At 42.6% G+C, this 24,120-nt stretch overlaps 2 protein-coding genes and 1 long non-coding RNA gene across 5 annotated transcripts in view; 2 read left to right on the top strand and 1 right to left on the bottom strand.

Moving 5' to 3' along the window:
* caskin1 (CASK interacting protein 1) overlaps window positions 1-4,009 on the bottom strand; it is a 92,910-nt gene extending 88,901 nt beyond the window's left edge. Inside the window, 1 exon segment of the mRNA XM_048245307.1 lies at window positions 3,155-4,009. Coding sequence (XP_048101264.1) covers window positions 3,155-3,248 — 94 coding nt within the window. The 5' untranslated portion in view covers window positions 3,249-4,009.
* A 778-nt stretch (window positions 4,010-4,787) lies between these two features.
* prpsap2 (phosphoribosyl pyrophosphate synthetase-associated protein 2) lies at window positions 4,788-14,494 on the top strand. Of its 3 annotated transcripts, none has more exons than XM_048246319.1 (11): window positions 4,788-5,028; window positions 5,873-6,033; window positions 7,026-7,078; window positions 7,652-7,718; window positions 7,912-8,084; window positions 10,033-10,148; window positions 10,363-10,418; window positions 11,604-11,752; window positions 11,954-12,024; window positions 12,506-12,652; window positions 13,415-14,494. In XM_048246319.1, exons 2-11 carry the CDS (start codon window positions 5,951-5,953, stop codon window positions 13,571-13,573), a joined length of 1,074 nt encoding a protein of 357 aa, XP_048102276.1. In that variant the 5' UTR covers window positions 4,788-5,028; window positions 5,873-5,950; the 3' UTR covers window positions 13,574-14,494. The 3 variants fall into 3 exon arrangements, with proteins under 3 accessions (XP_048102276.1, XP_048102277.1, XP_048102275.1); XM_048246320.1 differs by having other exon boundaries at window positions 4,791-5,028; window positions 7,026-7,095; XM_048246318.1 differs by lacking the exon at window positions 4,788-5,028 and adding an exon at window positions 5,068-5,202.
* Window positions 14,495-21,867: 7,373 nt separating this feature from the next.
* LOC125296908 lies at window positions 21,868-22,996 on the top strand. Its single transcript, XR_007193882.1, has 4 exons — window positions 21,868-21,956; window positions 22,209-22,286; window positions 22,405-22,537; window positions 22,918-22,996. It is a non-coding gene; the product is annotated as an uncharacterized LOC125296908 (long non-coding RNA).
* The last annotated feature ends 1,124 nt before the right edge of the window (window positions 22,997-24,120 follow it).

Raw genomic sequence — 24,120 nt, 5'->3', positions numbered from 1 at the left:
AAACCGTTGGGAGTAATGATTCCTTGGATTAGGCGCAGGGACTCTTGCCAAAGTCGGAATATTGACTAGAAATGAGTGCAGCGATATGAACTGATGTATGTGAGGAGAGGAGGAAACTCCCCTGGCTATTGAGCGGCTCCTGCCAGTAATGCCCCAAACAGGGGTATTACTCTTCCATCCACTAATCCACCACTGTGGTGGGTTTCAAACGTAATGTGACAACCGCTGCAGTTCCTAAAATAGGGATGAACTGAGTTTTGCAGCAAAATACGCCAAACAGACATTTTTTAAGCATCTGATGTGTAACAACAACAACAACAACATCAGCAAGGCTCTAATCCAGATGTGCTCTTAAAGATGGCAGGTCAGGAACATCCGCATGCAGTTTCAGAAGTGAACCTGTTTACATAAAAGAGGATTTTTTTTGTGGCCAGTGCACTGAACTGTGAATTTTCAGGAGTATTTTTGGCTTTTGCATTAGTATTGTTCCTGGCCTTACATAAAAGCTGTGGGATTTTCCAACTCTTTCTCTAAACAAACAAGATCTCCAGCAGATAACAAACAACAAGGCTTATTTCCTGACATGTGTTTTGGCTACACATTCTCTGACCCTACCCCTGCCACATGTTCTCTTTAATTTGAGAGCATGGCTGTCTTTGGGCTGCAGTTCATTAGCCAGACTTAGCATAAACACCACTCCACAGGCTAATTTCCCCACATGAGAACTGATGCCCAATCTCCCAACCCTTATATGACGTGGAAATTAAATGTAGGTGGTGGGGGGAAGGAGCTCAGCCTGTCTTTTTGCTTGATTGAAGACAAATCTCATAGTCATACAGTAATAAGTAGTAGGGTTGTTGTGCTTAGTGTGAGGAGATAAGTTAATATTAATGAGATATAAAATGATAGCCACTAGCTATTAATCTGGTAAGGTTATTTTATACTTCTTACTGTATGGATATGGAAAACCTTTCAAATGCAATATGCAATAAATTACTGCTTACTGTGAATTATACTCTTGATAAATGCTCATCAGCAGAAATATTCTGGCAATAGGTCAGACTTCCACAAACCAATCAAGCTAAATCACTGCTTCCCAGCTGAAAATCAATCAGCAACGTGCTTCAAAAACTGGCACTTCTAAAGGCTCTGTGAATCTCAGGAGAACTGGCCCCACCCTCACTGTAAATGCAAAAGCATATCTGGGTCATGGGCACATGCCTCATTCAAGATAATAGTGTGTGAGAGGTTGGGTTACACAATATGGATGAAAACAACACAGTGTGTCCACATTCTTTGGCGCCAGACTTGTCTCTTTTTGGGACCAGAACAAACAGTGCCACCAGAAGGACAAACACAACGCGTTCTTCTGCTCACGTGCTGGCAGCACAGCGAGTGGAAGGCCTCTGTGAATGACCACGCCGGTCGCTCAATGGTGTTTTAAGCCTGACCGTGGACTTCAAGGCAGGGCTGCGACCGTGGACTTCAAGGCACCTAACTCTAACCATAACCCTAATCCTTGCCTAACCCGCCTTCCATGCAGCGCTGCCTGGAAGACGACGTTAGGGGCTTAAAACACCATTGTGCACACCGGTCAGCATGGAAGGCTACTACCGCACATGTTGCATGGCTCCCTGTCAACATCACATTCTCACATACTCGGCCTGGGGATAACCATGAATGTTTTTTCCTCTCCACCTTTTGTGAATGTGCACTGATGCGGATGCACCCTTGTGTTGGCAGCACCAGGAGGGTCTTGCCATGCTGGTGTGTGGAGCAGGAAAGAAAGGGAAAAGAAACAGCAGCAGCACATCGAGAGATGATCAAGCTCTGTCTTTTCACGTCACGTGGATGACGTAATTCTCTGCTCTTCTACTCTACTCTACCCAGAACCCCTGAGGGGAGTGGGGGGCTTCCCTTATCCTGGGAGAGTGGTGCACAGGGAAAACAACACCAAAGATCAAAGCAGCCTAGCACGGCGGCTGTTACAACGGGAAAGACATGCAGAAATGATTCAGACAATGATGTGCTGATGTCCTGCAGAGTAATTGTGTATGTGTGTGAGGATGCAAGATAACTGAGCTTTCAAAAGCTTTCAAAAACTAAGTATGTGCACACCTTAGGAAGGCTCTACAAAAGGGCTAGGAGATACTGAACTTACAGCTGCAAATTCTTTCTGTGCAGCTTTGTGTCTGTCGGAGTATTCCTTGCTGATCACTACAGCTGTCTAGAAAATCCACAGATGATTCATCAGTACTGTGCCACGTGAGGACTCTGGTCCACTGTCAATTCAGTATGATTAAACGAAGAAACAGACAGAGACAATCAGGATGATTACCAGTGTGTCCTAATAATTGAATCAGTATGTCTGATGTGCATTTCAAACACAATCCAGTTTAGTTTTGTTCAAACAAGTAATAGCCTCATGACCCACACACACACACACACAAAGGAACAATACAGATGCAAAAGCTAATTAGTTATGTTAGTAGCATCTATCCTCACCGCATGGACCATTCAAAACCAAAACAGACACTATGTTATTGAGCATGAATAAGGGGATTTAACCCCAAAAACATAGACTAAACAATGAGCATTGACAGTAGCCTACTCCGTTCACGACGACTCCAGCTGTATTCTAACTTGGGGGCGTTCACCTCCACTGAACCGTCATACACAATACATTTTCTGATAGCCTACACTAGGCATCTCTTCTGAAGATTTCAAACGACTATGGGAGCGCTCACGGAACGCCTGGGAGAGCTATATGATTATATGATTATATGACTAATGACATTTAGAGATATCATTTTGAACCTTAAATAAATATAAAGGTTTCATTGACGAATGTAAAGGTTGGCTCAGATATTCGACCTGCCCTCCATGTGGAAACAGCAGGCATATCACCCACAGTAATGCTCGCAATCAGTTTGTAGGCCTACAGCACTGGCCGGTTTGATACGCCAAACATATGCTAGCCTACTACACATTTCAACACACCCACACACCGACGAGTCGTAAAGGCATTTCGACGTGATCCTGATATTGGAACAATGAAACTGGCTGATTGGATGCCACAGCTTTCAACCCCCCCCCCTTAAGCTTCAGGCTTCACGAAAACATGCATTCATTTCAAACACTCAAAATTCCCTACTTGCTTTCCCGGGCTTGGGCCTCTGCAGGAGCTTCTGCACCGTAAGCAGGTCCTCCGTCTTCACTGCTTGAAGCAATTCCTGGTCTTTCCCCATCTTCACGTTATTTATTTATTTAGTTTTACATCCAAAACATCGTCTGTGTGGAGTGCGTTCTAGCCCAAGCGAGTTCTCTGCCGTTTCCTCCCTATATTGCGGTGTGGTTTTGCAGGGTGCAAAGAGGCTTGAGTGCTCTCGGATGGAAGGATGCTCGGATCCCGAGAGCTGGTTCACACACAGCGTGACGAGCAGAACAACAGATGCAATTCCAGTTGAAAGCGATGAATGATCACTGTGCTCATACGCGACGTACGCCCAAAGTGGAGAATGTCTCACACTTTTGCTGCAATTTTCTTACAATAGGTATTCAGATGATAAGGCTGACGGCTTCCACTCCACTTCAAACAACAATGCTTCCCATCGCAGAATCAGCTGCACGCATGATTCTGGCTGCAACAATGCAAGTAAAAACAATGCATCATTAAATAGCGAAATAAAATACCTAAAATATACTAAACGTGTTTTCAAAAGCCCTTTCGCCGTGGTTGTTTCTTCATGAAATTCGGAGCCTGCATTAGATAAACAGAAGCCAGCCCTGCCATTGCTGCGTGAGCGCCCCAGTCGGCTATATTCGCTGCTTCGTCTCGCCAGTATAGTCTCAGTGCTATGATGAATCTACATGGAGCAGGCTGTGCAATCGCCCGCCGTGAAGCTGGCTGAGATTGCAATGTTAAATGGCTCCGCTGCATCCATAGGGCGGATCCAAAGGCACAGGACCACCCCTCCTCCCTCTGCCCGGCACTCAAAGGCTGCCAAACGGAGGGGATGCGGAGGTAGGTTCACTATGCCGCTACCATGGATACAAGCGGTGAGAAACGACGCTCCTCATCATATTCCTGTAGGCTACGTTTGCGTTGAACTCAGAGCCCATTGATTCTGCTTTCAGCACCAGTGGCATTTCTCTCCAGAATTATAGCTTAGTCTTACTCCTTCGATCTGCTCTATAGAGCGCACAGGTCTGGCATAGGCTAGGCTATGTCATAATTATTGGACCATGCTTCCCACCGAGGTTTTGACACCTTGATTGTAGCCTAACACCACTTAATTGATTGTCTTTTTGTGCCCTCTGATCGGCAAGACCTAATTTACGTCTGCTGAGGAGGTTTATTCTGGGGAAATAATTAGAGCACCGTCTGTTTCCATGTTTTCATCAAATTCATCATATAATTTGCAAATGCCGACTGAAATAGGCCTATGCTTATTCTTCAAGAGGCCTATCGATATCACCATAGGCCTATAGCCTCAGTCGATGCCTCCCACCTGAAATATGACAATATTTGGACGATGGCACATTGGCCCTCTTCTTAAATTCCTCTCTTTATGTGATTCCATATTTCAATAGCATTATATGAATGTGTGCGCATGTAGGCCTAGACTAGCCTACTTGAATATTAGGCTATGTGAAGGAGACCTATAGTGAAACAGCGTTTTGAACTTTTTTAAATTACATTTTGAACTCTCAAAACAATTGATCCTTCAAAATGAGACTTTATGGAATCAGATAAGGCTTACTAAAAATAACAGTAGCCTACTTTGTCGTTTTTGACGACATCTTGTGGTCAGGTTGAACGATGTCACACGACAAACCAGCTGTGACAAACTGATCAACAGTGACCTCTAGTGAAAGGCTAGCAGATTGTTAGAGAATCCGATAAATATAGTCGTGTATCAGGGTTGATCATCCATATTTTATTTTGGACGGAATGTTGTCGACTATCCATCTTACTTTCCTCACTGCAAATGCAAGTGGTCTACCAACATACATGGCAATACGTTTGTAAGTCTGCCAAAGCGCCATTTTGGTTTCATGACATTTACGTCATTCTAACGGCTTTCGCAGAAGTGTGTTGATTGGTTGAAACTCGTTGGTTTTGGTTGGATAACAGCAGAACAGGTAGAGAGGGTTGCTTCTCCAGGGTAGGCGAGGATATTAAACAAAGAACACAAACTGGTAAGAATTCAATTAAACTTTTCTTTTTTAAATTATTTTAAGGACAGTTGGGCGTAAGTAAATTTTAACGCACCAGTACTTTAGAGAATCGATGCTGTCCTCAACTGAACGTGAGGATGTGGTGAAGCTCATGCATTAGACATAGAAAATGTTCTTAGCAATAGCTGATGTTAGCTAAGGTTAAGAGAGCTTGTTTCATCTAATGGTAGTGAAACTACTTCTCGTTAACACGTCGGTTTGGTACAGAATTGTAGCTGTGGTGTCTAGGCTCTTATTCATGCGTCTTTCCATCACGCAATTGATTACTGTCAGTTAACTAGCATGTCACGAGGAATGCGTTAGCGTTAGCTTCCTAGTTAACCGCCGTGTGAATGAACAACAGTGATTAGCTACTAGCTAGCGATGTAACGGTAACACTAGCCAGTAGCCACCACTGTGCAATGGCCCAGGCTACTAGCTGGATAGCTTTGCTACAAGTATGGTGGCTTTCATCTTTCCCTTTTTGTACCTGAGTTCAGTTGTTATTTTAAAAACAGCAACAGTGCTTAGAGTGAGATAATGGCTCACAAGTTAACATTTTCTTACTGTGAAATCATGAATTAATTAGTGTCTTTAGTGTCATTGCAAACGAGAGACGCTTGACATTAGCTACCTGCGTCTGCGTTAACAGGAAGGGCTCAGCAGTGCCTGGGCGCCCAGGGAGCCACTGCCTGAGTCTGTGGAGGCGGTTTCGAGGCAACGAGTGGACATGAACGCGACGAAAGGAGGCCTGGTCATCTTCTCCGCCAACTCAAACCCCGCCAGTCGGGAGTTGGGCAAGAGGATTTCAGAGTAGGTACTTTTTGTAAATATTGTTTTCATTTTGTCTGAGTAGATTCGTTTAATCTTCAGTGCACACATAATATCTGATGCTTTAGATGTCATGCCCTCCTCCCCACAACTTTGTGACCACTTGACCATTAGTCATCGTTTTAGTCAGAGGTCCATATGGCTTGATATAGGCTGTATAGTTGTCTTGATTTGCTTTCATAACACCATGTCCCTCATGACTTGCTTTGTGGTTGTTGAGCAGAAACGACATGATGTAACAGTAACAGGCCTTGGCCATGCCCATTGTCCTGTTAGTTTACTTATGAAATGTTACATTACGCCTGACCTGTCTTGAGAACAATTTTGCCAATGTGAATTCAGTGAGGAAGAGCCAAACATGCCATTTGATTCATATGGTCTACCTGGGCTACATATTTGTAAGAAGCAAATTAGCTAATTTTCCTATGATCTTTTTCATGAAGTTAATCATCTCTGCCCTTCTGAGTTGTAAGGCAACTGGCAAATTTCTCTTCACTGTCATCATGGACTGAAAACCACCCCCTTGTCTAACAAAGTGGGGTAAGGTAACATTTTGTCTCAGACAAAATATCCTTGGATACTGGAAAAAATCTACATTGTCTTCACAACAAGAGGAACCACTTCTTGTTCTCAGGCGCTTGTCGAAAAAACCCCACAGTGTCTTCCATTCATTTAGTGTTGAATTAAAAACAATTGTCGCAGCACTTAATCATAATGTCTGTTTTTGGGGAACAGATGGCACATGCCATGTGTGCCTCAATTGAGTTGAATTTACTGGAACTTTTGTCCAAAGTGACTTACAAGTGAGGAATAACATTCAAGCAAAAATGTAACCAGGGATGTTAGAGTGACAATAAATACTATCTTACCAACTTTTATCTGTTGTTAGCTAACTACTGCTTCAGTTGTCATTTGCTGCATGAAGGTTGAAAGTGTTTGACTTTAGCTGTGTGCGTGTGTGCGTTTCTTTGCAGACGGCTGGGGGTGGAGCTGGGGAAGGTGCAGGTGTATCAGGAGGCCAACAGAGGTGAGACTCACAGACTGGTGAGTTGTTATCGCTGGGAAAGCAAAGAGTGGGAACCGCAACCCCAAAGCTTACTAAAGGCATTACAAAACAACAGCAAAACGGGAGGAGAAAGAGTGTGTGAGATTTTGTGTGTGTATGTGAGTGAGTGGGAATCGTTTAGATGTGCTAACAGGATGATTGGTCCACTCCTGGCTCTGCTTAGCTGACCTTGAATTGTTGGTTTTGCATTTCGGCATTACCCGCCGGCCCATTCTTTGCATGCCTGAACAGTGGATAGACAAAACATGTTGTGTCAGAGACCTGCACTGGACCTCTATCTTGTAATTGAACTGACAAGCTTTGTGTAGAGCCAGGCTGGCGTAGGTCTACGTTTGTGTGGACATAACACACGGTCACGGTCGCCAGGGTGACTCTCGTCACCAAGCTTTGTTTGCATTCGGCTCAGAATCGTTGAATATCAAGTTATGTTATAGCTCCCTGCCAATAGTTTAGGACAGATCACGTACCACAACAGTTAATCTGTAATTGTGACTTCACTAGCTGTTACTGATTGCCACATCTTTGTCTCCATAGAAACACGGGTACAGATTCAAGAGTCGGTTCGAGGAAAGGATGTCTTCATCATCCAGACAGTGTCCAAGTAAGAAAGATTTGATTTGCCTTCCTAATTGCCCTCCGAAAGGCCCAGGGCAGAGACAAGCAATTAAAACTTCCCTTCGTCTAAGCATTGATGTAAATAACTGATGGAAACTCAAAGTCAAATCTGAGGGAAAATCTCAAGATAACCACCACACCACTCACCCCAAACCCCACTGCCTTCCTCCCCTCCGCAGGGATGTCAACACCACCATCATGGAACTCCTCATCATGGTGTATGCCTGTCGGACATCCTGCGCAAGGAACATCATCGGCGTCATCCCCTACTTTCCCTATAGCAAACAGTGCAAGATGAGGAAGAGGGGCTCCATTGTCTCCAAGCTGCTGGCCTCTATGATGTGCAAAGCAGGTGAGGGGAACGTTCTGGTGCCTAGAACTCACTGTCCATTGTTGTAGGAAAATAACAAGCTGTGATGTTCTACTTTAACTTCTCCCAAGGCAGTCAGAGACTTACCACTTGTGTATGTTGATGCCTAAAAATATTGCACAAGTAATTGTTGCATGGAAAATTAAAATAAGCTCAGGCTGAAAACATTGCCCTCTGCAGGTCATACTGTTTTTGGGAATGTTTTTGTCATAAAGCCTGTAGTCCGATGTCAATTGGGTGGTTTGAAAATTAAGGCTTCAGTTATACTCTGATGAGTTAACATCAAAGGTTTAGGCTAGGTAATGCCTAACCCATAAATTGCATTAGAACTTCCATATTATGCAAATGTGTCCTTAGAAGTAAGGCTTTGGTTAAACATTAAGATCCCTGGCTGCAGGTCTTCAGAGATGAAGGGGGGAAATTGCAGCGTTTGTTGATAAATTGTTGTGACTTGAGTCCCCTGTGAGGGTATGATGGTGTACACTGAGATTAATATTGCATGCTTTTATGGCTGTCTTTACAGCCTTGCTGTACAGCACTTTGCTTTCTGAACTTCTTTGATACATTCCCATTCATTTATTTAAGTTGCATTTACATTTCTTTCGTTCAGCAGAAATTCATGTTGCGAATTGTGTCTGTGGAGCTGTAGATTCAGCAACTCTCTGCAGACTTAAAAACGGTTTACAATATTTATCCCATGCCAGCATTTGAGTTTTTTGCATTTTAGATAGATGTTTATCAGATGAGGAAGGCCTTACTGGGTCAATAGCTCCCCTCCCTGATCTTTACACATGCAGTCACCCATAGGAAGAGAAAGTGCTGCATGCTAATACAGGGTCTGCTGAATAGCGAGTGTCGGTGTTACTAAAAATAGACCAGCGCATAATGCATCATGGATTGACCGGACAAGACGGGTAGTACCAGGAAAGACCTGCATTTTGCGCCTAGGTGCAGTCAAAAACAGGCACGTCACTGAAGCATTTAATTTGCTGCAACAAATGGCTTCCATTATAATCAATGGAACTGGTGGCACACGCATGCAAACAAATTAGACCGGTCTTCTAAAACTATTTTCACACTCTCAACCCTTCAGATGTTGTGCCTGGTGTAGCCTGCCTGTAACTTCTACGCCTAGTATGGAGCTGTGTCTTGGACTTTCCATACCACTGCCCAGTTTGAGTGCTATTAGCAATGTGCAGCAACCAAGTAACATTGATCCCATCAAATCGGGGGGGGAAATACTTTATTAAGTGACAGTTAAAAGCATAATAATGACAAAAACACTTCCATGCAAATTGATTTTACAATGGCTGATTATTAATGCTGTTTTCAGTAACCAACACAGTGGGCTACTTGCTGTGTCAGTTTTGTTTACACGTGACAAAGGTTGCTAAGGAGACAAAACGCATGCTGTCAACCCACCACTGAAGATGGTAATCTTGTATTTCGATCTCTTAAGCAAGTCATTCTATGTGCATTCTACGCTGCCAAATCGCTGGTGCGTTGGGGTCCTGTTCACCCTGCCGGGACTTATTTTCCTATAATGACCTGCGTTCTATATATTATCCCTTACGTAATGACCAGGCTTAGGAATACTCCACATCTCTAATGCTGTCGCAAGTGTCACACATGAAGTTGTCCAGCCACAGTGTCACACCCATTTTCAGGACTGGCATCTCAAACAATGCGCTATAATGGTGTATAAAGGTTCTGCTCAGCAAGCTTCTTTGGCATAAACTGCTGCAAAAAGGGCTAGTCTTTCACTTAGCACTTTAAGGTAACCTTTCACTGTAAGTTCAGTTTTGCTGGGCTCATCTGTGCATCTTTTCATATTGTTTTTTTGTAGTGCCACCACGCACCTGTGTATGGACTTAAGTGCAGGGTACGTGTGTGATGTTTTTAAATGTTTTGAAACATGATTCTTGTGCAGGCCTCACCCATCTCATCACCATGGATCTGCACCAGAAGGAGATCCAGGGCTTCTTCAACATTCCTGTGGACAACCTGCGTGCATCTCCTTTTCTCCTACAGTACATCCAGGAGGAGGTAGGTGTTGTGTGTGTGTGTGTGTGTGTGTGTGTCTGTGTGTGTGTCTGTGTCTGTCTTTTCAGTCTAACTTTTGTTTTGGTTTCCAGTTGGATAGTTTGGTCCTGGAAAAGTGCGTCGTGGACACCTGTTTGTTTGGCTTTTTATTTTGTGCCAGTTGTTGATCTTCTACCCTTCAGCTCACCATTGAATCGTATGTGCTTCTCATCCACAGATTCCTGACTACAGAAACGCTGTCATCGTGGCCAAGTCTCCAGCCTCGGCCAAGAGGTGAGTATCCCACTGGTTGAAGAACTGACTGCTTCCTGACTCCAATTATCTGTCCCCGACAGTGGAGGCCCCTGTAAGAAAAACACCTCATGAATAGATGGACACATGGTTCATTGTTAGTGTAGCCTACAGGATGAGTGAATGCATCAGTATACTTCCTAACTTGCGTCTTCACTTTGCCATGTACAAATGCCATGTTGTTTTTGACATGATTTTACTGTCATTATTTCAGTTTTCCACTAGGTGGCTCAAGTTAGAGGTATGGGTTGCCTGGATAACAGATGAATTGAGAATCTTTGTAATGCTTTGGTGAAGATTTGGTTTGAGTTTGATTTGGTTCATCTGAAACCTGCAATTCTGTCATTGAGCCTAATATATGTATGCACAGTCAGTGCCGTAAGTTCGTGCTTAAAACATGCTTAAAAACGCCACATGTTCACATGCTTAAAAACGTTATTGAAACAAAAAATGCCCACGAGTAATCTAGATTGCTTGCTGCCATATAGGGGGCTTTGTACACAGTTGACGTTGTAGGCTATCCTTAGCCTTAGGCCCGTTTCACACCGGGAACGCGGCGTGAACGTCGCGCTGCCATTTTAAAATGTCTCCTTTTCTCACATCGTTTTTTTTCCTTCACTGTTTTGAATGGAAACGCTTCCAAGATGCTTGTGTGTGGTGTGAAAAATAGGAGTGAGTTCTATTCCTAGCATGCACATGTTTTCGGCTCGGCTCGAGTCGTGCCTGAGACGTGCGTGCCTCACGCAGGCGGTGGGCAAGGTCTAACCTGTTAACATGGAAGCCGAAATAAAAACACGTCACGCAGCTGACATGCTCATGCCACGCACCCGGTGTGAAATGGGCCTTAGTATCTCTAATTCATGACAACAGTAACACAATCCAATAGTTGTCTGAATCAGTTGCTTTCCGAGCTGGACAGACAGCCTGCTTGTTCCATCTTTGCCTGATTAATTTCCCAGCCCTATCAAATACGACAAATAGGCGAGCATTTAAACTGATGCACATAACTGGCAACTGTCTGTACTTCCCTCAGGAGCATCAGTTGCCTTCCTAGTTACCAGTGCTCCCTGACGATGATTTAGTTCCATTTATTGTAAATGACCAGCAGGATTTAATCTGCAGCCTGTAATGTGTCTGACGAGCCCACTACTCCCCCCTTGTATTCAGGGCGCAGTCGTTTGCAGAGAGGCTACGGCTGGGCATCGCGGTCATCCACGGAGAGGCGCAGGACGCCGAGTCGGACCTTGTGGACGGCCGGCACTCTCCTCCAACGGTCAAAAACGTCGGGGCCATTCATCCCAGCCTAGAAATCCCACGTAAGATGAGCTGTCGACGTCTCGCTTCCTCATGTCAGCCGCTTGGTTCCTCAGTGTGCAGCTTAAGAGAGCTGGTGATGAGTAGCAGCCTCTGCAAGGCAGCTTTCATTTCATCATGGCTTAAAGCTCTTTCTCTCTCTCTTTTTTTCTTTCTCTCTTCTCTTTTCTTTCTTTTTCTCCCCCCTCTCTCCTGTCGTCCAGTGCTGATCCCCAAAGAGAAGCCTCCAATTACAGTGGTGGGAGATGTAGGTGGGCGCATCGCCATCATCGTGGTGAGTACACACACACACACACACAGTGCTCTGTATTCATGGCCGACATCCTCCTCTCTATTTGTCATGCTGGCTTGGATTGTACTCGGTTCCAGCCAGTCTGTTTTAATGATGCACTGGGCTCCATCCTGTTCTACCAGCCACCTAGGTTTCAGTTATTTTAGCATATGTGTTCACACTTTGAGGCTGGAGCGTACTTGTGAAACTGTTACATATTTAGCATATATAACAAGTTTATTTTTTATGCATCGTCAGGATGTGTGTGTGTGTGTGTGTGTGTATGTAAGCCAAATGGTGCAATACCCACAGAGTATAATGAAGGAAATTATCTCTTTTCACTGGAAATAAAATAAATAAATAATAATAAAAAAAGATTTTTCCTATTTAATCTTTGAGTAGAGCAGCTGCTGATAAGAAATGGCAAGAGGAGAGCAAATGTTCTGACTGGAGGAGCATGACTGTCTCCTCTTTCCCCCCACAGGATGACATCATCGATGATGTGGACAGCTTCCTGGCCGCAGCAGAGACTTTAAAGGAGCGGGGGGCTTACAAAATATTTGTCATGGCGACGCACGGCATTCTGTCGTCAGATGCGCCACGCCTCATTGAGGAGTCCGCAATCGATGAGGTGATGTTCTGCACGGCTTGGCTTAAAAAATGAATAAAAGCTGAAGTAAAACAAATTTTTAACTATTCCTGAAGAAGGTTACACAGGTAGATTTGGAATTTTATCCACAAATGACAGTGAAAGTGCAAACACAAATTACAATGTAATTTATTTATCAATTACTATATCATGGATGTGGTTTGGCATCAGTATATTTATCAGTTTAACTGAAGATTCAGAAATGGTGGAAATAGTGTGCCGGCCACTGGCAGGTTTTAGTGGCATTGGGTCTCTGTACGTCATCGTGTGGTCATCTCACTCAGCAAGCTGAAAAGCATGCATTGCTCTAAGCCAGCGCTGTAATCCACTACTTGAATCCTAACGCACCTTCTTATTTGTTGAATTTGAATGTTTTACTTGTATAATATGTGTGTGTAGTTATCTTTATATCAAGAATGGCAGATTAATGAGTAATATGATGGTCAAAGCAAAATTACAACTTTAAAAGCCTTGTAGTAGTTGCATTCACTATGTGAAAGACTTTAACCACTGCCCACAATGAAATGAGTCAGATTTGCAGCTCTGATGCACTGCACCTGCCTGATGTTTCATTTCAGTGGAAAGCAATTCAGGAGCCTAGCTTTTAAAATATAAATAATGTCCTTGATACTTTAAGGTGTGAAGTGCCCTTGACGTTTCACAAAGGAAACTGTATGTACTACGCACCCTATTGAGTGGCCTGGTGTTCATGGCTAAGTGTAGCCTGTGTCCTGTCCTGTGCAGGTGGTTGTGACCAACACCATCCCCCATGAGATTCAGAAGCTGCAGTGTCCAAAGATCAAGACAGTGGACATCAGCATGATCCTGTCCGAGGCCATCCGCCGCATCCACAACGGAGAGTCCATGTCGTACCTTTTCCGCAACATCGGCATGGACGACTGACAGAAGCTCTCTAGCAGGCATCCCAAAACCCAACCACCCACCCACCTCCTCCGAACTGCCAGACAAATTGTGTGCGCAGAGGTCAAGGCTTTACCCATCATGCACCTCTCATTCAGATTAATTATGTGCTGCAGGGTCAATGCTTGTATGTCTTAACCATTATTATATTGTTTTTGTTTTTTGTATGTTTTGATTTTTAGTTCTAGCTAACTTAAAATGTGTCTGTGTGCTAAGCGGACAGGTCAAAACTTAGTAGCATGTATGACAGTTTTTGGCAAGCGCTAGGATAGACGAGCTCACAGTCGTAATGCAGTGCAAGATTGCAGATGGTTACACTTGAACAGAAATATTTCACATCAGCTTATTTATTTTAAACTAGCCCCGCCCCACCCCAACCCCCCACCCCCGATGTCACACACTCTTCACAATGCCTTTAACTTGTACAATGGGCGATAAGCCACTGGATTTCTGTCGGCCATCTTGACTCTGCAAGCGCTCATTTCTTTTTGCGTTTGACCGATAGTGAAATATGTTACAGCAACTGGGCACTCAGGCTCTGTGCATTCCACCCTCCGAGGGACTGTGCGTGTGCGCTATAGCATTTCTTCAGTCACACTTTGGTGTAGTGTACCGTAGTGACCATGACCAACGATAGTGCATACAGTATTGTGCTGCTGCCATATGCCAGTCTTGGGTGTCAATACCTTCATATCTTTCAGTGTAATAATGGTGCCACAATATGTTTTTGTTATGTGATAATGTGGAAGCAGGCTGGAGCTGCACTTAAAAAAAGTTGAAATAACTGTTTAATATTAAGACAGTTTGGGAAATAACTGTCAAAAGATGCATAAACTATATGATCACTGCTTTAAGTGAAAGATGACAAACTAGACTGAATGTGTTTCTTTTTTGTGTTTAGCCCCTTTCTAACTTGGTCTACTAATGCTTAAAATGTTTGCCTGAAGAATTCTTGCCACTGATTACTGAGACCATGTGTGTGCACTGTAGCTTTGGTGATGAGATCGTGGTCGATATTTCAGGATTTCCTGTCTCAGAGAACTTCAAATCTTTCATTTAAAACTAAGAGGCGATTGCAGGGTCTTTGTAACTGTACTAATAATTCAGGCTTTTGTATTTATTTACAGCACTTGATGGTCAAGAATAAAAAAACAAAAAAAAAATGAATGGAGACCAAAAGTTGAATTCTATTGTGTGTGATTTCATGTGGGACACAGAATTCCCCAAAAAGAGAACATGCACACTTTTTTTAGTTTTTCCCAATTGCTAAAACACAATTTCTGAAACCTTGCTCCGTTTTCTTAAAACATTAAACACAAAACCTCAGCTTCAAGCACCATTTACAAAACCTCTGACTCCTCTTGCAAAATCAAACGTTTGCTTCAAAACAGTTTTACTTGTGCTCAAAATCAAACACTGCTCTCAAATCATAAACAAAGAGATCAAAATGATATACACTATCAAGCAGTCAGTAAACAATATACTAGAAAAAATAGAAAACACATTGTTCAAAACATATAGTTCTCAGGGAGTACATTTTTAATTTCAAAACAAATTTCATATTTTTCCATCATTGTTTTTTGACGAACGAAAACATCAAGTACTACTTTGCTTTGCTCTTTGCATTGTCTTGTTCTTCCTCCTCCTTGTACCCCTATTTTTACGGTACCCTGCATCTCACAAACTTGTCCTTTGATTCTTGTTCTTTGTTGATATGAACTTGCAACCAGTCAAAATCTATTGAGCAGTCAGTACTGCAAACAAATGGAAAGCACAATGTTCAGGGGCCATACAATAATTTGTTTACAGTATTGTACAGTATACAGCCTACAATGCACTGTACTACAGTGTCCAATAAAAATCCTCTTTCTTGCCATCCTCCCCTTCCTCCTCGTCCTCTACCTCATGCACTCGTCCTCGTCCTCACAGTTTTTCTCTAAGAAAAAGTCCTCTCACTAAGAAAAAGCAGTACACAAAGGCAAGGAATGGCAAGGAACAAACTGGAATCTATAAGTAGTTAGAGAAATTATCCCTCCTATCTGTGCAAATTTATATTAGCTGGGTTAGTACATACTGGTAGGCTATAAAAAGTTTTTTTGTTACCAAGGTGTCACACGAAACATTTCATGATAAAGGGTAAAAGCAAAGAGCTCTCCCAAGACTTTTGCAACCTTATTGTTGCAAAACATATCAATGGGACTGGTTACAGATGTACTTCAAAACTTCAGAATCATACAGCGAGCAGTATTGTAGCCATTATCTGCAAGTGGAAGGAACATAACTGCATCATCAACTGGCCATGCACAGGATCTCCTTGCCAGACTTCTGACCAGGAAGTCAGAAGAGTAGCCCAAGAGCCAAGGACCACTCGGAGAAAGCTCCAGAAAGACTTGGAGGCAGCAGGTACAATTGTTACAGAGAAAATCATAGGTAATGCACACAACCGCCATGGCCTCTATGCACGCTCTTCCCGCATGACTCTTGCTGAAGAAAAAACATGTCAAAGCTCGTTGAAAGTTTGCTACACAACATTTGTACAATCCTATGAAATACTGAGAGAATGTATCCTGGTCAGGCAAGAGCAAAATGTAACTTTTCGGATGTCATACTACACACCATATTTGGAGGAGAAATGGCACTGTGCATCACCCTAAAAATACCCTACCAACAGTGAGGTTTGGAGGTGGTGGCATCATGGTGTGGGCTGTTTTTCATCTCATGATACTAGCAGACTTCATACAATTGAAGGAATGATGAATGGTGTCATTTTGTTCCGGGGGAATCTTTACATCCACCAGGATGATGAGGATGAGACATGGCTAGACCTTCCAGCAGGACAATGATCCAAACCATTCAGCAAAGGAAACTCTCAATCAATTTTGAGTGGTTCTGTTTAATAAGTGACATGTGTATGTCTATTTCTATTTAATTTTTGGCACTTGTGTTTACCAGTATGGATGCATGTGCATTAGAGTGCAGAATGTGTTCAACGTTTTGCTAAAAATTGCAAATGAGATCTGCAAATTGTGTTTTACCATGTGAAATGGTTAAAGCTATTGACAACAGACTGAACAATTAGCTTAATGAGTTCAAGCAATTGGGAACTTTCTTCAGCCAATGGGTTTTAGTGTTTTAGCAACTGAGAAAAACTGTAATTTGAAATCACCCCCTTTGGTTGCAGTACTAATGTCATACAGCAGGGGGCACCTGATGCAATGTTCAGTGTGCAGATGTTTTCAGATAAAGTGTCTCGCATACATCTGACTTACTCTGTGCTCAGCCTCGCCTCCATCTATTGTTCTTGAAAGAATAATGATGCCAAAAACACAATGTGTATGAGTTGCTGCCTGTGTTTCAGGAAAAGGTGTGTGTGTGTGTGTGTGTGTGTGTGTGTGTGTGTGTGTGTATGCTTGAACGTGTGTGTGCTTGAACGTGTGTGTGTGTGTGCGAGTGCCCCCCATCTTCATCCTCCATCTGCCAGTATGGTCTCCTGAGCACACCATGTAGGTGCTTACACAACCCAGCTTGGGAATTAATGAGGAGTGATCTCCATGTATTGTTTCATAGCTCTTAGGCACACCAAGACTGTGAGGCAGGATTAAAGCAGACAAGGATTGCTTTAGCGCAAAACAAATACACACAATCCCCCTTTTTTTTCAGTTGCTCACCTCACCTTTGCAAAGAACGCCGACCACACGTGACAAGACAACAGTGTTATTCTAGTCAAACAAGGTGCTTGCTTAATCTCTTGGTGACTTTGCCCTTGTTCATGGGGTTACTTCTTTCACGTGTGAAAAGTAAAGGTGTTTGAGTCGTGACTCACTCGGATCTTTCACCCGTGTCATACTACACACCATATTTGGAGGAGAAATGGCACTGTGCATCACCCTAAAAATACCCTACCAACAGTGAGGTTTGGAGGTGGTGGCATCATGGTGTGGGCTGTTTTTCATCAAGCAGGGGGCACTCATAACCCATGAGTCGCGAGTCTCTAGTATCATTAACTCGAATCAGTTGAGTCCTACTACAATTCAATCTAAAACGATAAACAGCGCCACACACAAACCTCTTGCAACATTAGCTAGCCTCCTAGCCCTAGCCATCATAGCTGCCAAAATGTAACAATTTCGTAGGCAACCACAACTCCACAAATCAACTCAAGCGACTGAGTGAGCAGGCAGTCCGAGATAACTGGTTAACTTCCCGCAGAGCCGGAAACATTGCAGACTCGCAGACCATGGGACTCAGATTGGAGCGGCTGAGGCCTAGTCCACACGTACCAAACCGATCTTTTTTTCCTCCGTCTTCCCTGGAACCGTATCAAGAATATTTGCGTCCAAACGGATCCATCTCAACACGTTACTTCGTACCCCAGGCCTATAGGTGGCACTGTGTCTTTACAGAAATTCACCAAAACTTGCAAAACAGAATAGGCTACGGCGAAATGGCTAGTGCAAGGAAACCAGAATTGTTTGTGTGGACTGATGGTGAACTGTCAACTGTAGCCAACTGTAAAACTAATAAACTTTATTTTACGTTTGTGAAGGGTGCAGTCCCGTCCTTTATTTGGGTAACGCTGGTAGGCCTACTAATCACCTTTACTTTCTTTGGTTGTAGGATAGTCTGTGATTCACATTAGTTTTGGCCTTCACCGCAATTAGGCTACTAAACGCAAGGCTTACCCAAGTTCTAGGCTATTCTGTCGCCACATTTATAATATTGCTATAAAACCTTTGTTAGTAACAGTCAATACTTTTGCCTGCATCAAATCGTGCATTCGCATTCAGTGTGCTACCATCGGCTTAACGTGAGTTCTAAGCGTCTTTGTATGCTTATATCTGATTTCACTCGACTGTGAATGCATGTCTATATATGTTGTAAGACATGTAAAATAAATAAATGAATGACACTGGCACTACGCACAAATTAATGTAGCCTAAACTTACACCGCACTTTCCTAATAACTTAAGTTCTCTCGAGTCACTGACAGTAGCTAGAATTCATAAAAAAATACCGGGAAAACAGTGTTCAGTCCACCAAGTCATAAGCTATCGGCGCTGCGCAGCATCAGTTGTGATATCTATCTTAACGGAGTGTAATCGTAGGTAATGTCATGTATGAAATTAGTATTGTTAGGCAATACTATAAGTGCAAGTCCAGGGCAGCTGAGGTGTGGCGATGACATCATCGATACGCAAGCAGGATGTGCGGTTTCGCTGTCTAAACGAACTTAAACAGGCTACGGTTTCAGATTTCTCCACTCTGGGACCAGGTTTCAGAAAAGTGCGGTTTCGGGCAGTGCGTTTACAGGATTCGTTTGGACGCTCGGCCAAGACGAAGCAAAACCTCTGCGTTTAACCTAAAAAGCGTCTCCGTGTGGACAGGCCCTGAGTAGCAATCAGGGTTAGTCGGATCAGCCGGCCGGTTAGGCTACGTTGAGTACGAGTCAGTTGAATCAACCCGGCTCACGTTGTCATGAGTGGATCTGCGAGGCGCGGTAGCTCCTCCTCGAGGTGAAAAGCAATTCCACAACAAAAGCCATTCTTTCACTTCTGAAATAACATTCAATGTTCTGCATGTAGCCTAGACATAATTAGATTTGGTGTATAGATGTAGCATATTAAAATGCAATTAGGTCGTGCAGACAGTCCGAACTGCACGCTCATGGAGCTGCTTGAGTATCTACCCGGGTCAGTCGAATCAGCCGGGCGGGCCGGTTACGTTGTTATGAGTGCGAGTCAACCGAATCAGCCGGCTACGTTGTCATGAGTGGATCTTTAGAGCAGGCTCATTCCACGTCAATTCAACCAGGGCCCACGCACTTAGGTCTCAAAAAATTACCAGGTGTACCTATGTTACCCAGGAGACACACTGTAAAATTACTCTTATGTAAGATCAATACTTTCCAAGATACAGCCAGTTTTACAGGGGGAGGCGGGTGTCGATTTTGTTCGGCCTCTTTTTTTTGTCAAAGTTCACAAGCCCACAGCACAAGAACTAAACCATGTAGGAGGCTCAAATGTTGCATGCTGGTACATAAATAGGAATAGTATGTAGCAAAATCGTCACGTTTGGTCTGGATAATCCTGCATGGCCATAGCTGTCCCTCAAAATTTTATTGGAGTTTTTGGCTGGGCTCTGTTTAAGCCTTCAGAAGACATATTTGTACTCAACATAGGCTCTTGATTTATTTTCCTTACTGAGATAAGTAGAAACACTCTCACAAAAACAATGAACAGAAAACAAATTCCTTCAGGGTCTGAACAGCAGACTTTACAAGTCTAAAAAAATCATTTTGGTTCTCATTTTCAGAGCACCCAAACACCTTGGGATGTTCTGCTTTGGTTTTGATCCAAAAACCCGCCAGAGAGGTTTCCTTATACACACTCTTAAGACCACCGTCATTTGCAATTTCGATCAACTGCTCTTCCTCCTGCGCTGACAAGTTAGGACTATTCGGGATATTGACAAATGGGTTGCAGACCCACTCATTGGTTTGCCGTGGATCTTTGGAGGATGGAAAGTAACGCTCAAACTCATTTGAAAGCGCAACAAGGTGATCGCACACCAGCTGCAAGAGAAAGGGCCCTGCCTCAGTCTCTCCCAAAACCCCACTACTGTTTGGAACATATCAAATACACCCCGGTCCTCGTCGTCCCCACAAATCAAGCTTGGCTTTAAATGCAGCGACTTTATCTGCCAGTTTAAAGACAGTCGTCGTCTCCCCTGGGTGACAGGTTGAGGTCATTATTAAGCAACCGAATATGTCACACAGGTAAGCGAAGTTTTGACACCCAGCCCTCATCACTAAAATGTGCAGCTAACGGTGACTTTTTTCTGTAAGAAATCTCTGCAGCGGCTCTCATAACTCAAACACTCTGGCCAGTGACCTGCTAAAGATGCTTGTTTTTGTTGCTCATTTTAGCAGTTTAGTTAACTTCGTGTGACACTACCGTTCGCCAAGAACTGATCAAGTGAAGTGAGCTGATCTGAGGCTGCGCAGCGCTGAAGGCAGTACTGTATGTAAAAGTGTTGAAGGCGGGACAGACAGACGTAAGAAAATGCAAAATCCAAACATGCGTGCAATCAAACAACTGCATATAGGCCTATGCCATGTAAAAACGTGACATTATTGCAAATTAAATTTAGTTTGTATGCATTTTTTTTAAACTCATGTCGTAGGCTACGGCCCGGTTAGGAATGTCCTGGCCCGGTGGTTGGGGACCGTTGACTTAGCCTACATTTATAGTGGGTGCTAATGACCATGAATTCCAAAAATAATTCAGTGGAAATGCATGGATTCCAGTTTCTTCCAGTAGCAGCAACTGGAATCCATGCATTTCCACGGAATTATTTTTGGAATCTGATCCCTTTATCATACCTGTTCATTCTTACTCGTGCTTTCGACTTATAGTGACTAAATTCAAGATGGCTGCAAAGCTTAAACCCATTGAAGATACTGTCTGTATAAATCATCTTGTAAGTAAACTACCAGTGCTTTTTAAAGTTCTCAATGTCTCGTTTTAAATGTCAGGGCCCCTCGAATTCTACCAATGAAGTGTGGAGATACATTGAGCCTCGTAAATGGTGTAAAACAGTGATTTATTTGCATGGCTAGCCCGATGCCGAAGCACCACCATTGAAAAAGCTGTTGGTAGCATCGGCTAACTAGCCCCAGATTTTGGAGTGCAGGGGACAAGCCAAGATGGGCTATGAGACATACGTTCACACTCGGTATCATGTTTCAACACACTTTAGGTCAATATCACACCGGAATTCTCCTTTAAAAAAACTCCAGTCTTTCCCAAATCTCCAATCTATTCTGGTGTATGGGTAGCATTAGGCAAAATATTCTTCATTTCATAGCCCTTATTTGGTTGTACCTGGGTTGTGCCAAGACATGTGTTTATTTAAGATACATGTGAGGGCAGTAGTGCTTCAGTGATGGTCTTTTCATGTTATGTGTATTTTGCAATTTATTAATCTTAATTTCCCTCTGTTCCCTGTTTCCAGGCAGTGAGTTGTGAGGACTGCTACCCTGAGAACACTGAGTGCATTCTGGAATATTCCAAATGTGTGCCACTTCCATACAAAAGAAGTTTTGAATCCTGCAAGAGAGTTCACTCACCAGGTAGAGACAGACACACACACACACACACACACACACACACACACACACACACACACACGTCCATGTATTTGTGTCTGTTACTGTGTTTAGTTTATCCCCTTTTTTCATGTGTCTGTTTGTTGTTATGACTGTAGTGGGCTCCATCAACAGACCAGGGCAAAGTCGGTCTTTCCTGCTACTACTACATGCTACTTGACTATGTCTGGAAGCCATGGCTGCTGCCCTCAACATGCTGTAAGTGTTTGTGTGTTTTGAATGAGGGCTATGGGGTATGTCACTGTGCACACTCTAATTTGTTTGACAAATGTGCAATGTAATGCATTAATACAGAAACTAATCATCATTATTGTAGCTTTTTATAATAGTCTTGAATTTTGAAGTTTAGCCAGGTTTACCATTATGTTGGTGGTAATGTAAATAATGTGTTGAATATATGCCAAACTGATCATAATCATAATTTTGTTAAATCTTATTTTCTATTGACAGAAACTGAAACCCTCACAAATAAAGTCACAAATCAAGAATTAACATTGACGGTGATGGTGGCAAGGGTGCCTTCATAAGGTAATTGTCATTTTTGTTTGTATACCTGATTGACTTACCAACTTATTTTTTAATGCTTTGATTTTTATCTTAATCAAAAATAACATAATGTATAGCAATTGCTGTTTTATTTTTTTAGATGCCATCCAGCAAGTCCCAGCCTGGAGCCAGAGGCTGGCACTGCACGTCAGATGGGGGAGGATCTATGTTAGGCATCAGAAAGGTGGTTTAAGCAAGAAGGCAAGAGCTTCTGCAGACAGTGTTGCAATTAGGTATGATACTTTTGGAAATTGATCTTAATGCCTTAATTAAAAAAAATGAGGAAAAATCCAGCTTTTAAGGACAACAATTATTTTTGTGAATGAATGATGTATCGTAAATAAGTAAGTGTTCCTTAAAGGTTGGATTTTTCCTCATTTTTTTTTTTTTTAAATTAAGGCATTAAGATCAGATGATTTTTAAATGTATGTGTATGCTAAGGTTATGTAAACTTATGAGCACAACTGTAATACATATCTCTATTACTTCTAACTATTGCACCTGACTTCTAGGCTGCTATTGTGGGTTTGCTTTTATTTGTCACACAAGCTGAGTTAATTATATTCATGGACAGGGTCAATTGTAACATATGCTTTCTTTCTTTTTTTTACAGACACCTGACTTTAACTGCCAAAGGGACCATCAGAGCACCTCTCCCTACCCTGCCGGACATCTATACCAGAAGAGTACGGATAAGGGCCCAAAATGTTTTAAAGGACATTTCACGCCCAGACCATGGACTGTTTAAACCACTGAGGTCAAGCAGAAGTCTCTGTTCTCACTTGAGGCAGATTATTGAGAGGGGGCGAGTGTCACTGCGTAAGCCCCCTACTGCAGGCGAGAAAGCCATGTTGATTTGAACATTGATTGATAAATACAATAAAGGCCATGTAACAAATTTTATTGCCTGTCGCATATGAATTTTCATGGTAAAGTAAAATAAGTCATTGGGATTTAGCAGGTGTAATTCAAAGTAAATAATGTAATTAAGTGTATGTAAAATTAATATGAAATATTATTTAAGTTAAAGTTGCACAATAAGCTCAGTGTTGGTTATGTAAAACTATCTCACGTTTAAAACCATTACATAAATCACATGATTAATTTTAAAAATTAAAAACATTAAATATATGATATAAGCATAAAGCCTATGGAAAAGCAAATAAAGGCATACACATAAATGCCTGCGAAATTAGCTGTGCCTGGCAGAATATGGGCAGTATATGTGTAGTTCCATGTTTGATATATCAGGGGGTATATGGTAACAAGAACAAGAGGTGTCCTGGGTCATATAAGTAGCTAATACTTGAAACATGGATCATATCAGGTGAGAATATGAAGTCTGGATATCTTGCATGTCGTCGCAGTCCTATTCAGGACTTTTGATATGCTCCTGATATGAGAATTGGCACTAAAATATCAGGAGCACATCAGAAATATATCACTATGAATATTCCCTGATTCAGAGCCTTTTCACCCAGTGTTTGGAAAGGGAAAACGTCAGGACTTTGGGTGTATCCCTTCCTGTGAAAGGTGGGGTGTACAAAAACATCCAAATAATATGTAAAGGGCAGTATGTCAAATTGATATAATTCCACACAATCAGGCACTTAGTTCTCAGGAAGTTTCTTTTGATTGGTTGTTTTGTCATTCTATCCTCAAGTCAACTTTATGAAACATACATGGGAGTCCTGGTCATAGGAGTTGGCCAAGGTTTGAAAAAAAAACAAACTATCAAAGCTGTTTTAGTTATTATGAAAGCTATTATTCCACCTCTGTAGTTGATCACAGAATTGATATTATTACAGTTTTTTTT

The sequence above is a fragment of the Alosa alosa genome, chromosome 6 (assembly GCF_017589495.1).
Source record: "Alosa alosa isolate M-15738 ecotype Scorff River chromosome 6, AALO_Geno_1.1, whole genome shotgun sequence".
Classification (NCBI taxonomy): domain Eukaryota; kingdom Metazoa; phylum Chordata; class Actinopteri; order Clupeiformes; family Clupeidae; genus Alosa; species Alosa alosa.
This window is presented reverse-complemented; position numbering and strand designations above follow the sequence as displayed.

Bases quoted from the DNA above. Each gene is read 5' to 3' on its own strand.
- prpsap2 (XM_048246319.1), top strand. From the start codon at position 5,951: ATGAACGCGACGAAAGGAGGCCTGGTCATCTTCTCCGCCAACTCAAAC. The intron at 7,719-7,911 runs GTAAGAAAGATT...TCCCCTCCGCAG, and splicing joins ATCATCCAGACAGTGTCCAA to GGATGTCAACACCACCATCA. The intron at 12,025-12,505 runs GTGAGTACACAC...TTCCCCCCACAG, and splicing joins GGCGCATCGCCATCATCGTG to GATGACATCATCGATGATGT.